The following is a 16,166-nucleotide window of genomic DNA, read 5'->3' as shown; positions in this document are numbered from 1 at the left end:
TATGTTGTATTTGCCAGCCAGGCATGATGGTGCCCACCTGTAATCCCAGCAAGGCCAACCTCAGCAACTTAAGGAGGCCCTGTCTTAAAAAAAAGAGGGGCTGGGGGGCTGGGGATATATCTCAGTGTTAGAATGCCCTGGTTCAAATCCCCAGAACCACATTCACACACACACACACACACTCAAAAATGTATTTGCTAAATATTTTTTAAATATAGTTTATAAAAAACATTTATAGTACCTGTGTTGTGTCTTGTTAGAAATGCCTTTATAGTTCTATAAGCAAATCCTACTAGTGATTTTCACAGAGATGTGGAAAGCTCATGCAGATGTTTTTGTGCATTTTAACTTAGTGTGTGGATTTTGCGGATTTTCTGTCTCATTGTCCCCCCCCCCCATATTTCCAAATCATTGCATGAATACAGCTGTAAGTTACAATAAAAGTGACTGTTCTTCCACATTTATCTCAAGGAAATATAGATCATCTTGTAGGAGGTTAAAGAGATACATCCAGTCAAGTAACTTGAGTGAGATATGGATGCTCTCCCTGTCTGGGCAGATTTTGATTTCCTCAGGATTTTTTATTTGCTTGTTTTGGTACCTGGAATTGAATTCAAGGCACTGTACCACTGAACTATATCCCCACCCTTTTTATGGAATTTTTGAGACAGGATCTTTCGAAGTTGCTTAGGGCATCACTAAATTGCTGAGACTGGCCTTGAACTTGCATCCTCTTGCGTCAGCCTCTGGAGTTGCTGGGATTGCAGGCATGCACCACCATGCCTGGCTCCTCAGGGTTCTTTGGGCATTTCTCTGGTTGCTTTCTTTGTGCACTTTTAATGCTTCTCTCTGATTAAATAGAGATAAGTGAGGAACTTGGGAGCAAGGACTGATTACCAAGTGGCACCAAATTTGGCCTCATCTTTGCAGACCAGGATTCTACCAGTGTGGATTAGATACCTTTAGGTTTCTTTCCTGAGGGAGGTTCCTCGCTATTAAATAGACTAGGTCATGTTAGCACCTTCTAGTTTCTGGGTAACTGAGACTGATAATTCTCTCCACCATCTACTTTCTTTAAAATATAGTGAAGATTAATGAAATATGGATCCTTCTAAAGAGCTTTGGTCTCTATAAGAGTGATGCCCTGTAATATACATTTTCACTTGGAACATTACATAATCGGTCCTACTAATTAAATAAAAAGGTAGAAGCAAATTAGTATAGTACAAAATGAAATATTTTTGGTATTGTGTTGATGACCCCTTCAGTGGCTTTGTTGATTCTTGCCAAGGTAATATCCATCAGTGACCATCAACTGCAGCCATGTGGCAGTTTTCCTTTGGGTCTTACAGACTGGAATAAAGAGCAAAGTTAATACTAGTTAATACAGTGATTGCCTTTGTCCAAGATATTGAACAAATAACTTAGATGATTCACTCAAGCTTTATTTTATTAGTAGAGAAGAAAGAATATTTTCACCTTTTCCCTTTCCCAAATATAATTTTATGTGAGCCAATTGATATTAAGAATTGTGTAGTATTATGGCTCTGTGATTTGACAGTGTTTGATCCTTATAGAGTTTGAGTCGTTTCCTGATGTTTAAGTAGATTACACCTCTAAAATATGCTTATATTTCTGCCGATGTCTCTGTTATTATTCAACAACAGGTTCTTAGCGTATTGATTTTATGTTTTTCCCAAAGGGAATCAACTGTGTAGGAGGAAAGGAAATTGGATCATTTATAGTTGTCTGTGGGTGCCTAATAATTAGCCAGTGCTTGGGGGCACAAGTTAGTTTCCTGGTGCTTAAGGCCCTCTGCAGTATGTGCTTTGTCTATTTTAATGTTTGTTTTTTTTTCCAAATGTTATTTTCCCACCTTCTGTTTAACAGTTTTCAGAAGATTTTTCTTGGTGAAGAGGGGTTAGAGCTCATGACAAAGTTCATTTTCATTTTAAATTATTTGAGATTTCAGATTGAATTGTACATTTGTGGGTGTCAAAGAAAACTTCTGTATGTATGCCCAGAAAAGTGGTCTCATTTTGCAAAAGGAAAAATTTTCCAGTAGAATCAGAAAGTCTGTAGGACAATTCTGTTAAATATGTGAAGATGGGGAAAAGGCATGAACATAAAACAACACTGGCCAAAGCTACTCCTGCTTTATGATGACATCTGTGAGTTTAAAAAAGTCTCAGTACACATTTCATTTTGTCCCTCAAAACTCTGTATCATCCCTTTGACATGGTGCAGCTGTGTTCCACATCTACTCTTCCATCTAATGACAGCTAATTAAAACTGCAGTGTTTGTGTTGTAAGCTTTATTTTTCTGGGTCTGAAATATCTTATGACATGGTTCAAGAATAGTAGATGGAATCTTTTATGAGCTAATATCCACCCTCACAGTAGCTTACTGTTCTGACTATTGGATTAAAAACTCTGCATACAGGTAACATTTTAGATCTCAACACAAATGACATCATATTAGGACACGAGGAATAGAGAACCAGTGATAAAACCAAATGGCTTGTCGTTTCTGTCGCCAGGCTTTCATCCGATGGCACTGAGTTTTGTCACATTAGGTTAAGACTCCTTTGTTGGGACCCACTCCATCTATGTCCAAGGGTGAGGAGTGCCTTTGTCAGTTGTCCTTGGCCCAAGCCAGGTTGATTCTATATAGGCCTGGTTCCGTCTTGTCCGATGGGGATTTTGTTACTGTAATTCAGAAATGCCATGGCTACAATGAAAGCATATTTCCATTGCTTTTTAGGTGTGTGTGTGTGCACATGTGTAAGGTGTGTATTAACTGCACTTAACATGAGGCTTTAAAGTGAGTGTTCTCCACATAAATCCTTGATTTAGTATTGGGATACAGAACTAGGAATGGTTTTTTTATCAAACCCAGAAGGAAATTATACAGGAATCGGATGGGTATTTTGCTCTGTTTTCCACTTGCACTTTTTATTTCTGCACTGTGTGTGATGTAGGTAGAAAAATCTGCCTCATTGGTTGTCTCCATGTTTCTTTCTTTCCTCAGATGCAGACAGACATGCCGAACTATCTGGAAGTCCACTGAAAAGCAAAAGCACTAGGAAACCTTTGGCATGTATCATCGGGTATTTAGGTGGGTATTTTCTGGCAGGAAAAACTCAAAAAACAATTTCTATATGTTAAAGATATTCAGCCATTCTCAATGTGTACCTAAACTCAACCCAAGCCTTTCAAATGGGTGAAATTGGATACCTTCATATGTATAGGTAAGTTTGATTTAGAATCTTCAATTTGTATTACTAACCCACACATACCTGGATATGTTTATTTTTTCAAAAAGAATCATTAAATATATAAGTGCATGGAGAGAAAAATAAAAAAATTATTCAGTTATTACTTAGAGGATGAAGACTATCTCTAAATCTTAGACTATCTCTAATCCTTTAAATAGAATTGATTTGTGTACTTTCCTTTTATTAAAAAAATCAAATTGATTTTTAACCTATATTAGAAAAAAATATATTTAAGGGTTGAATGTATAGCTGACTGATAGTCTTATCCAGCATGTGTGAAGCCCTGCGTTTAATCTCTAGCACCACCTCCCAAAAAATTGGTTTTTCAGTTTATTTATGGGGACCTGGGATATAGCTCAGTGGTAGAGTACTTGCCTAGCAGGTGAGAGGGCCTGGCTTTGATCCCCAGCATGCATAAATAAAATAAGTTTTGAAGTGTCAATTAAGATTAATTTGAAAGGGAAACGTTTTTATTGCTTTCTGATTTTTATCGTGCCATTTAACTCAGAAATCTCCAAAGATTATGATCCATTTACATGTTGAAATACACAAGAATGCTTTTTTCCCTTTAATTTTTAAATTTTTAAAATGTTATTCTAATTTGTTTTACGTGACAGCACAAGAATACTTTTTTAAAATAACTATGCAAAGCCCTTTTTTTTGCAAAGCTTTAAGAGAAATAACTTCTAAAATAATAATTTCACATATAGCAAGAATGGCATGTTTTGTGTTTCTAATATTTCTTTTTCATTTTCTCAGTAAAAGCGAAATGTATATACTCAGAGTTGCATTGAACTTTATTGCTCTGTCCAGTCTTACAGTTAAGAAATGTTCAGATTTCAGATATCCAGTCTTTTAAAAATCAAAGTATAACCTTGAACTTGATATATTACCCGGTTCTCATCAGAGTGTCCTTAAACTCAGAAGTTCACAGTTCCACTTTTGATGTTATTCCTTATTTCTTGTTTTATATCTCAAGGGCTAGGAAATTACTTTGATATTTCCCCAGAATATCATAATGGTTATTACAGGCATGGCCTGCATAATGGTGACAGTACCTTGAAGGTTGCCATCTGTGTCTCTTTGCAGGACTGACTCCTGGATGCCCCTTCCCACCTTGTAAGGAGAAAGTTTCTGATTGTTCAAACAGCGACCACCAGAATGTAACATTGCATAGTAGTCAGTTTTTCCAAGGGAAATTGTGTGTTTCTCCTGCGGGCATACTGGCTTCTGTTCCTATCAGATGAGCCCAAAACCCTTCTGTCCTTACTTACTGAATCACAACCCTACATGACATCTTACTGCATATTTTCTATGTTCCAGACTCCGTATTTTATAATTTGGGAAACAGCAAGAAATAAGACCTTTCCCTTAAAAATTTTAGTCTAGAAGGGAAAGGACACAATAAAAACAACAGAACAAAGAATTAGGTGCTCTTAGGAAATTATAGGTTTTCACATGCATTACATTCTTGAAAGAAGGGTCGTCTTTTCTTTTTCTTTCTTTCTTTGTCTGTGTTTGGGGGTGGGGAGTACTGGGAATCCAGCCTAGGGTTGAGCCAGGCAAGTATTTTACCACTGAGCTATATCCCCAGCCCTTCTTACTTTTTATTTTGAGATAAGGTCTTGCTAAGTTGCCCAGACTGGCTTTGAACTTGCAATCCTCCTGTCTCAGCCTCTGGAGTAGCTGGGGTTATAGATGTGTGCCACTGTGCCCGGCTAGGAATAGTTATTTCTGATGAGCATTAGGGCAGTGTACTTGAGGAGGTAGTCAGTCATAGCCTTGAAAGATGTAGTATTTGAATAGTTGGAAAGAAAAATAGGAAAAGGTATTATATTTCCTCATGAGGCCAAGAGAACCAGATAGATAAAGGCTTCAGTGGGTCCAAGGACCTGGAAAATTGAGGGAAGCAGATCGTCTGGTCTGGATGGAGCATGGTGTAGAGAGGTTATAGTGAAGAATGAGGGTGGCAAACTTTCAATGCCATGTTGGGGGAAAAAAAATCATTGTTTTTTTCATAGTACTTAAACCATTTCTAAATTTGACAAGCGTAGGATTTTGACTAGACCAAGATCTTACAATCCAAATGGCTCTTGCTAAATTTCATTAAATAAGGCTGTCTTGGCCCTCCCCTTGTGTGGGAGGTGAGAAGATGGGTGCTTCTCACATAGTTGGCTTGCTGGGTGATAAACCTGAGGATCAGTAAACAGGTTCGGCTTTGGAGGAAGGTACTGGTATTAGTAATAGACTGAGGTCCTTAAATCTAATTCCTACAGTATTGCAATTTTCTGTCCATTTACAAAAAGTAAAAGTGATTTCGGGCTGTGTGGCTCCCAGTGGATTTCACTTAAGCATGCATGTACTGCATGCTTGTTAGAGGTTTGTGATCTGTTCTTGGTCAAAGGGTTTCATCTTATTTTTGACTATTGTATTTGGACTTTGGTTTTAGATTTCATCCATTATCAAAATGTTCTGGGCTGGGAGTGATTGACCCTGGTCCTGTACTCCAGTTGCACATCAGAGGAATAATCCTGTTTTTCAGAAAGCTTACACACCACAGGGCCTGCATATTCCTGGTTTGACAGAGCACAGGTGTTTTTTGGGTTTTTTTTTTTTTTTTGTGTGTGTGTTTTTTTTCCCCCATGAGGCTACTTCTGCAGATAATTTTTGATTTTGAATACTTTGAAGAGTCAAGTGCTTTATTCCCACAGTAAATCTCATGTTGCAAGTGACCTTCTGAAGTGGCTTTTTTGTTTGTTTGTATTCACAACCTGAGGCTCAGCGCTCCAGCCAGCAGGGGAAGAAGCGGCTTACTTGATAAGCAAAGCCATGGCAACATCACTTGAAGCTGATTCCTTATGCAGGTCCACGGCTGGCTCATGAGGAGCCGACTCTCAGCTCATTAAAAATGACATGTGTGCCCATTAGCCAGCCTAAGTGTACACAGAGATTTTTAATACCATGTTCTGAGTTGAGAAACCTTTTCTCTCCTGTCAGAGATCCATCCTGCAAAGAAACCTAATGTTATTCGTTCCACACCAAGCCTGCAAACCCCAACTACCAAGCGGATGCTAACTACCCCGAATCACACGTCTCTAAGCATTCTGGGGAAAAGAAACTACAGTCATCACAATGGCCTGGATGGTATGTAAGCCCCGGAACTCCAGGGCCTGTTCTGATGGACTGGGGCTCCTCTCCCATGGCCCACCTGGGTGTGTCTTCTATCAAGTCCCAGAATGTATCACAAATAGATTCTACTCCATGGTCGATCCAAATGTATGTGGTAGGAGATTAAGGGCGAAGACTGCCATGTGCTACTGTGCAGACAGCATGCCAGGTGAATTTCTCCATTTCCTCAGCAGGTACCTTTTGCTCACATCTGTTAGGAGCCTTGTTTGGAGAAGAAGTCTGTATTTAGCAGGTTACTTCTGCTGGGTAATAATGTTCTTGCTGCGATGCACACTTACTGTTCACTTTAAGTTTTTGTGAGCAGAAGGGATTATTTTGCCTTATGTTTGAGACAGCAGTGCTCTCTGGGGGTTCTTCAATATTCTGTGGATCATTTTGAATTTGGCATTCGTTTTCTACTTCTTTCACCTTATAATTTTTTTAATTGCTCAAGAGTGCTACAAGTCATGAAAGAAATTGCCTGGATGATGTCCTAAATACAGAAATAATAATTTGTTTGAAATGGAAAAACCAAGAAATACCATCTCTTATTCAAAGTACTTCTCTTAGGTTTGGCCATATAATGACTCTTCAAGCGGAATTGAATTATCTTAACACTTGGACTATAAACATAACCAATAAATCATCCAGGCAGTATATGTTGTTCATCTCAATAGTCCTGGAGTTTGAAGCTGTCTTTTTTATTTAAGCGTTGACATTTATTTGTGAATAAAACTCTCCATAGGCTTTTCATGCCTTATGGAACTCTAAATTCCTTCTATGACAGTAAATTACTTATAACAAGGCCCTAGAGCAAGAAGATGGAATGGAACTAATAATTTCTCATAGTTACTTTTCCTTAGTATGACTTTTGATGGTCATAATCATGTCAAAATGAGTAAAAAATTGAGGGTGAAGAGTTTAATTTGCACTTAAAAGATATCAGTGTGTTGTAGATATGTAGCATTTGGCCACACAACAGTCTTGTAGGAGCATTTCATACTAATGAGAACATTGGCCATCTTTGCCTGATATGCCTGATGTCTAGACAGAGGAAAATAATATGTCAAAATGTGGAGATTGGATTTCTTTCCAGCTTTTCCTTGCCCATGTAAGCCTTTGGATTCAGGCTTAAATAGAATCTGGAATCTTCCTTTTCCATTTATTAGCCACCCTGGTCTCTCTAGGTATATTGTCCTGCTGCAGAAAGCATAAAGTGTGATGAAGAAAAAATATATAAAAACCATTTGTACATATTTTCCCTTCTATAGTAAAAAGACTTGTTATGTCTGCTGTTGGCGTGATAGCTTTCTAGTGTCTTCCTCTGCTCACCCCATGGCCATTCTGGACCCTAGTCCCAGGCTTGTGTTGCATTTCTGTTTCCCTTTAGCATTGGAGCTCAGTATCTGGTGCCCAGTATCACAGGTCCCTGTCTCCTTGGAATTTCTTTAAAATGCCATCTTGTGGGTTCCCTCTCTAGCGCCATCTGTCCCATTTCCCTCTGAATGAATGCTGCTGCAAGGTCGTTGCTTCTTTGCTCTGAACAGGGAGGATAGACAGAGCACCCATGAATCTCTGGTATTATATTGACTGAGACCTCCCCCTAATTGGGGCAAGATACCTTTCTCGTTAGCTGAAGACCCATTTTCTTCAAGACCCATTTGTCTTTGCTCTGCTGTCACAGTATGGAGAGGAAGGCTGATAACAACGTGCCCTGCACTGTGCTAACTTTCTTACATGCGTTATCTCATTTGACTCACACAACAAGAAGTTCTGGAAGGTCAAGGAATTTGTTTTGCATACCATTATTCTGTGCCTAGTGCAGTGTCTGGCACTTAGTAGGTGCTCAACATATATTAATTGTACAAAGGAAAGTGATTAAGGAAAATGAGACCTAGAGAGGTGAATTAAAATTTCTAGAGTTAATGGGTACAACTCAGATGGTCTGGGGTTCTCACGTAAACATGACTGATTTCAGAATCAACTCTATTTATTTCTGCTATAGATGAAGTCGTGATTCTCAAGGATGCCATTTTATGTTCTGTCAATCAGCGAAGAAGAAACTGCACAAGTTATTTTAATAACCAATTTAATACAAGAAATCAATATGGAAGTTATTGGAGGACAAAACAGAGAACATGACAGGGCATAGGAAACAGCACCATTCTTAGGCTTGACAACAGCAATGGAAGTGGAGGTTTTTACAGCCTAGAAGCTCATGGAGAGCCCTGGGCACCCATGAATCTCTGGTACCCAAGCCCTGAGAAGAAGGCACTGGGCCACCACCAGTGCGGGTGTCTCTCAGAAGTGTGATGAGGCTGGTTCAAGCACACGCTGCACACACTGCCGTTGCTACTTTGGGGTGTGGTTGGGAGGAACAAGGAGGAGCAGGCCCCTCCCTCTTCCTCCAGACTTGCAGGCTCTCTCTAGCACAACCAGGAACCATGTGAATAGGAAGAAAAGATTTTTCAGAATTCTGGTCCCAACCTCAGGAAGCTGGTAAGAAGACCGGGTACAGAGATGGGGAAATGCACATTTTAGAACATACCTGCATTTGTGTATTCCTCAAGAACCATTTCCTTGAGAAATGAGTCTGCCTCTTATTTCCTCAGGATGTAGGATTCTATCTAACCTGAGTTTCCAGTATGAACCCAAAAGTACTGGAGGGGCTGGGGTTGTGGCTCAGTGGTAGAGTACTTGCCTAGCATTTGTGAGGCACTGGATTTGATCCTCAGCATCACATAAAAATAAATAAAATAAAAATAAAGATTCATCAACAACTGATAAAAATATTTTAAAATAAATAAATAAATAAAATAAAGTTATTGTATCCATCTACAACCTGAAAAAATAAAATTTGAAAAAAAAGTACTAGAAAAATGTTTGGCTGGTAATGAGTTTTCATAGAATAGTTAATACCAGTGTCTACTGAAATAGATGCAAACTCATGCAAAAGCCTTGCCCTTTGTGATGGAATAATGAAATCAGTTAGCACCACTACTTAATTATCAGCATGTCAGACAGATGAGCATTCCAAACATGATTCTGATAGAACTAATTTACCTGGAAATGAAACCTGCTTCTACTGAATTATTTGATCGCTCAATTATGGGACTTCCTATTTCCTTCTCAGTGGCTTGTGCCTTCCCCTCTTCCTGCCTAAGCTTCCCAAGTCGCTAGTATTACAGGTGTGCATCACTGTACCAGGCTCAGATTCTTGATAATGGGAGCCTCTTGGTTTCTGCTAACAGAAAGATTTTTTTTGGGGGGGGGGTACTGGGGATTGAACCCAGGGGTGCTTTACCACTGAACTAGCTACATCCCCAGCTTTTTTTTTTTTTTTTTTTTTTTTTTTTTTTTTTTTTGAGACAAGGTCTCATTAAGTTACTTAGGGACTTGCTAATTTGCTGAGGCTGGCCTTAAACTTGTGATCCTCCTGCCTCAGCCTCTCATCACTGGGATTACAGGCATGGGCCACTGCACCCAGCTGAAAGACAACTTCTTATTGCCTTTCTGGAAGTCACTTTTACCTGAATCTGGTAAAAGCCCTTCAAAGGCCCTGGTGTAGCCTGAATATGACCAGACTGATGTCATTCTCACGTACCTTCTCAAGCCTATCTCTCACCAAGTTTCCTTTAAAAAAGCAATTCAAAAACCCCCAAAACATTTCTCATTCTTGATTGAGATGGCCTAGATTCTTCCTCGAAGTGTGTCTGCTTTCCTAAGAAAGAAAGGTGCCTTTACTGATAGGTGCTGAAATTCTTTTCCATCATGTATGCCAAGGGCCCAACTTGTCCTGAGTCAAGTTCCCCTGTTCTCCAGGAACTACTCAAGATCCTCTTCCTGTGGCAAAAGTGACTGTGAGTAGAGAAGGCCCTCTAGTCTTCAGGGATAGAAGAGCCATTAAGGGGAAATCTTTCCATGTCTGAGAGCCCAAAAGAGAGGGCAGCAGGGGAAAAGGAATTCATCTGTGCCACAGGGGTAGGGCAGGCATCTGAGTATTTGGAGTCAGATGAGATTCATTGCCGACTTCTCTGATTACTTCCTGTGTGACCGTAGGTGAACCACTTGGTTTCTTTGTACCTGTTTTCTCTGTAAAGTGCAGGTCCTATTTGCCTTACAGAGTTGTTCTAATGATGAAAAAAATTTGTGTGGACTTTATATCACTTCAATATCTAAACACTTTATGAAACAGGTGTTAAAATCTGCTTTTCTAACAAAAGCATCAAAGTTCAGCAAGGTTAAGGGATTTGCCTACCATCAAAATGTTAACAAGTAGCAGCAGTTTGGAATTTAAACTCCAAATCTAGTGTTTTTTCCTCCAGGTAAATAAGGATCCAAATCTGTGTGTTGAGTGCGGGCATATGTACATGGAAGATGTTTATGTTTTCCCTGTGTAAGAGATGGCTGTATATTTGCAAAGGTATTGAGAAATATAGAGGGTATTTTTCTTTGCTCAGACCATGAAGTGTAAGCCGCCATTGTTGAACAAAAGCCCTTTTCTCCCTTTCCTGCCTCTATAAAGCTCCTCTGCCTATATCGTATCTCTTGTATTGTTCTTGGGGCCTAAGAGCTATATTAATGTTGGGAAGAAGGGAAAAAAGAAATAAGAAAAAATTCACAGAATCATCTAAAGGTGAAAGGTGTTCAAGTCAGATTCTATGCTATTCTCAGCATAGTCTCTGACTCATAGTAGATGTTCATTGAGTGTTCAGATTCTGTCTCTACTTAAAAGATTAGCTGCTACTGAAGTTTTATTTGGGAATTTCTAAGGTATCAGAATTTTGTAGTCATATGGATTACATATAAATAAAATGTCAGTACCTTCCTCAGAAATCATAATTATTTGTTCCTTGCCTGAAAGTATGATTCTCAAAAAATGGCTCATGTGGCTGGGTTTAGGGGTACGCACCTGTAATCTCAGCTACTAGGGAGGCTGAGACAGGAGAATGAATTGAGCCCAGGAGTTCAAGGCCAGCTTGGGTAACCTAGTGATACAATCAAAAAACAAAAACAAAACAAAAGCTCAAGGATTTACTTGAAGGTAAATTGGGGAGGGGGTTGTTCCAGTGTGTATTTGCACATTTTAGGGGTCCAGTACCTATAAAGATAAATTGCTCTTGATTAAATAATTCTGAGGAGCATTAAAGATAGGAAATTAGGTTTATAAGAGGAGTTGCTCTGCTGCCTCTAGGCTCCTACAGCAGAGGGATGGAGCATCATGATCTTGAGGCAGCAGAATATTTCTCAGAGTGAAAGCTGAATCAGAAAAAAATCCAGAAAACAGACAGTGAGATGGGCTGACCATCTTGTCCTCTCCTGACCCCCTAAGGGGCTGCCCTTGGCTCCACCCAGTGTCAGCTGCTTGCGATTTTGCTAGGTCTGTGGCACTTCCATCCCCCTGTATAGGGACCAGGTAATTGCCCGCTGTCTCAGTCTTTAGAAATTGGGGACCTAGAGGAAGACTGACTTCTGCTTAAGGAGTGGTAGAGACCACATGAGCATCAGCCGGAGCTGTCTCAACCTTTGTGCAGGATGACTTGGCTCTTGTCCCAGGGGTAGTGAATCAAGACTCAGCCTGTCAGGGAAACCAAAGCAACAGGCTCCAAAGAGGTGAGTTTTCAGTGGGACAGAGTCAGAAAAAGGTGATGAATTGTATAATAAAGCCCTTCATAATCTACCCTCCTCTGCTTATTTCCCCTGGGACTGTGAGTACACTGTAGATTTTTCTTATTTATCTTTTGTACTAAGTTAGATCATTTCTCTAACTCTCCCATGAAGAGGGTGTCTTCTGCCGGTGCCTCTGTAAGGACAATATTATGATCTAGGGTGTGAAGATTGTCCTTTTGATGACTTGTTTCTGAAATCAGTGATTCAACAATCCAACTGTTGGCATCCCAACCCTGGGAAATGGTGATGGCGAGGGCCATTGTACAGTGATGGAGCTGTGGGAATGCATCTGCTGTATTCACAATCCCAATAAAAATAGACTGCCAAGGATAGCTGATGACACTCCCAAGCATGCCTGGGCCCAGGCTGCCTTCTGTCAACAATTTCATGCCATTTCAAAAGACTGCAGTATTTTCAAATGTTCTCAAACATTGTTTACGAAGAATATCAAGTGTCCCTAGATTCGCCTCCGGTCTCCTTCTCAAGTAGTCTCATAGCCTGGTTAAATATATTCTTAAAGTCATTGAGGTTTTAAAAAAATTATTTTGTAAAGGGCCATTATGGCTTTAGGATTTATTGAGTTGAAGCACTATAGCAGAGAACTTCAGGTATCCAGAGGGTTACAGGACATTCTAAGCAGTGTCTGGGCGCTGTGGATGCTCTCTCAGCCTGTGAGCCACAGGTACAGTTGTAAAGGAAGGCAGACCCCAAGTGCATGATTAGTCAGCAACTTGGTGTTCTGGAAGGATGCCAGATTGTTTACCTGCAGGACCATTCCTAGGTTTCTGATATTACGGTTTTTCCCAGAGAGCACTTCTGTCTTATCCCTGAGGGAGATACTATTGTGCAAGTCCCCAAGAGGTCTGAACTTGGGACCTTCTCAGCAATATGGAGGTCCTAGAAAAGTAATAAAAGTCCATGGTAGTTCCTCAAGTGCAGCTGTGAGGGCCAGCACTGGCCTCCTCAATAAGAGTTGCTGATTACTTTAAGGGGCCATTATGGAGAGCCTTTTTAAACTGGCCTGCCGGTGTGTTCACCCATCTCACTGAAACAGAGGATATCTCTGAAGGAGAGTGAACCTCTGCCTGGAGAATGGGGTCTCGAGCTTTAGGGGAAACTCTAGATGTTCAGAAAAGAGACCGGAGAGGGAGAGGATTGGGTCCCTGAGAAAAAGGTTTGACTCAGCCATCAAAGGCAGGCCCCCGTGTCTGAGAAAGCCATTGAGATAGCAGCGTGGGATCCTCTCTCTCTTTTTCTTTCTTTCTTTTCCTTTTGCGGTGCTGGAGATTGAACCCAGGGCCTCCCACGTGCTCCCACATGACTCCTCATGCCCAGTGAAGTAAAGACCAACCCCAGGAGCCATTCCTTGTAGGCAGCCTCCAGACAGTCTCCTGGGTTCCAGCAAAGAAATGAGGGGAAGCCTCCAGAATCTGCAGAGCCTCCAGGGCAATGGAGATGGGGTGTGTTTGTCACAATCTAGGTGATTTGAAAACCCCCACTGGGCTCATTTTAAGCTTCTCAGCCCTCCTCATTATTATTTTCTTTCCCTGTTTCCTGTTTTCCCTTCCAAATGACTGAGCATTCTTTAAGCTCAGAAAACATCTGAGTTATAATTTATGCATTTTATTAGCAACTATTTACATATAAATGAGTATAAAAAGTGATTAATGTAAACAGGAGGTGCAAACCAAAAGATTAACTTGGTTCGATGGAGGTTGCAAAGGAGATAACTTGAGAAGACCCTTCCTATGCTCTAATGCAGCTTTCCTGCGAGTCCCTTCTGGGCAGTGGGTGAGCAGGAGACAGTGGGGGAAAATAGGGTCCCACACTGAGGGCATTTGGGGGGACACTCCACAGAAAAAAATGTGCAGAATATTGGGATATTGGACTTCCTGGACTGGCCCTCTACTGCCTTCTTTTTTCTCTGCAGTTTTCATATTGGTGTCTTTTTACTCTGCTCTCTGGGAGACTTTTTCAGCTTCGTTCTTCCAACCAGAATTTTGTTTCTCCCATGAGTCTGTTGGGTTTTGCTTGGGGAGCGGGTGTGTGTCCACTCTAACTTGGTAGAACTTCAACTCCAAACTCCGCCCTCCTAGGGCTCCACACACGCTGGGGTCACTGCTGGGCTCTTGGAGCCTTGGGCTGATGATTCCCAGGGCTCCTCCGTCTCTCTCTATCCCTAGGTAGTTCAGAAATCAGCCAGTAATTTGAGGGGAACTGGCCTGGGCTCCCCTTGTCTGGTTTCTTTCCTTTCCAAGATCTCCCTCAATTTCCAGCCACCAGCACTGGTGACCTTGGCCTCTCCCCTGACTCCTCAGCCTGAGCTGTGGAAGTGCTCCAGTGGAAGCCGGTTCAGAGTGGTTCTCACCTACCTCATTTTGTTCTGGGGTCACAGCCTTTCCGATTTATGTCTTGTTTTGGCTGCTTTCCTGTACTTCCAAATAGTTGGTTTCATGATTTGTCCAGAGTTTGTTGGCTGCAGGGTTAGCCATGTATAAATCAGCCTACCATTATAGAAAGCAGAACTCCTTGGTTCTTCCATGAGCTTTGTTTGTTTGTTTTAGTTGTAGATGGACACAATACCCTTATTTTATTTATTTATGTGGTGCTGAGGACCGAACCCAGTGCCTCATTCGTGCCAGACAAGCGCTCTACCACTCTTTTCTGAACATCTAGAGTTTCCCCCTAAAGCAGTTTATATAACCTACAGTAAGTTCAGTAAAGCCCTCCTTCTGTGAGCCCCTGGGTTCTCTCGTTTGAATAAAATAAAATAAGCTACTGCTTATGTTTCGTGGGTACTTCTTTGAGGATATTGGTAGTGGTTTTTGTTCTTCTTAGGTTTTCCTCTCCATGTATAGTCCAGTTTGCCTTCTTCCTGGCTCTTTTCTCAGAGGGTGGAGTTGGTCTGTATTCTGGGAGCTCTGTAGGAAGAGCGCTGCAGGTGAATCATTTAGTGGGCCTGCGTTCACTTCATCTCTCTGCCTCAAGTGGGCTTCGTGCCTTGCCTTGTGCCTGAGACACCCTTAGTTTTGTCCTCTTCAGAGCATAAACATTCACATTGGAAGGAGGTCGACAGTGGCCCAGGGGTTAGAAGTCAGTAGAGCTCTGGGGCTGTTTCAGCCTCCCTTCCCCACTTCCAGAGCCCTTTGACTCTGGGGACAAACTCTGCTCTTGCCTTTCCATGCTCCAAGCCTCAAGTCTGGCTTTCTGGGCGTGCAGTCTGTGTCTTCTGCTTCCAGCCTCCGCAGTCCCAATGGCCGTTTCCTCCACTTCTTAAAGGGAAGGAAGCCACCTCAGAAGCTCGTGGCTAGAAGCCTTATGAGAGGTTGCTCTCTGTGCACGGACTGATTAGAATGCAGAAGCTCCAAGCCCCTGGACTTCAAGTCCTTTAAGTAGCCAAAGCAACAGAGAACATTTTCCAAAAAACAAAATAGCTGCTTATTATGAGTCAGGATTAATACATACAAAAGTGGCAAATGTAAATGAATGCATTTGAGAATAAGCAAAAAAGGGAAATGATTTGGGCTACATCTGAGTCTAGGAAGGAAACCTGAAACTCATTAGACCTTTTCCTGGGGCCCTCTGCCAATGGTGCCATGCATGGACTTCTGTATCTGGGGACTGCAGGTGGCTTTTGTTTCTTGCTTCAAGGAAATGAAGTGGGCTGGGGGAACTCTGAGCAGGGCATGGTGAGGTGGTCGCCGTACAAGGGCAGGTGGGAAGCACTCCAGCTGGGATGCAGAGAGATGGCACATCTCGACTTAAAACCGTGGCCAGTGTGGAGAAGGCGGGTGTTGAGCTTGGCTGCCAGACTCTGAGCTACTTAGGGGGAGAGGGTTGCTTTTGAAACTGAAGCAAGTAAGCCTAGCACAAATTTACCATGGTGGATCAGAAACTTGGGAATTCATTACAAATTGCTCTTCTGGCATGTGGTTTACATTCTTTAGGGCTTTAGACAAATGGGTGACAGAGTCCTCCCCCACCCCCCCACCGTCTTTTCTGCAGAAAAGGGCTGGGGGTGGGGGGCAAACTTCTGAGAGATACTGACGT

At 41.5% G+C, this 16,166-nt stretch overlaps 1 protein-coding gene across 7 annotated transcripts in view; it reads left to right on the top strand.

Annotated features, from left to right (window-relative positions):
- MTA3 (metastasis associated 1 family member 3) overlaps positions 1-16,166 on the top strand; it is a gene marked incomplete at its 3' end in the record, with an annotated part of 145,274 nt that overhangs the window by 124,129 nt on the left and 4,979 nt on the right. For 5 of the 7 annotated variants that reach the window (XR_014018547.1, XM_081264654.1, XM_081264653.1 and 2 more), the window contains 2 exons: positions 3,032-3,118; positions 6,276-6,422. Coding sequence is in view for 6 of the 7 variants with exons in the window: in XM_081264654.1 (XP_081120780.1) it covers positions 3,032-3,118; positions 6,276-6,422 (234 nt within the window). Of the gene's footprint in view, positions 1-3,031; positions 3,119-6,275; positions 6,431-16,166 lie in introns of those variants that run through there. The other 2 variants (XM_081264657.1, XM_081264658.1) reach the window with 2 other exon arrangements.

This window comes from Spermophilus citellus (genome assembly GCF_964194105.1).
Source record: "Spermophilus citellus genome assembly, chromosome: 13".
NCBI lineage: Eukaryota > Metazoa > Chordata > Mammalia > Rodentia > Sciuridae > Spermophilus > Spermophilus citellus.
Note: the sequence above shows the minus strand (reverse complement) of the source record. Positions and strands in the feature narration are given on the sequence as shown.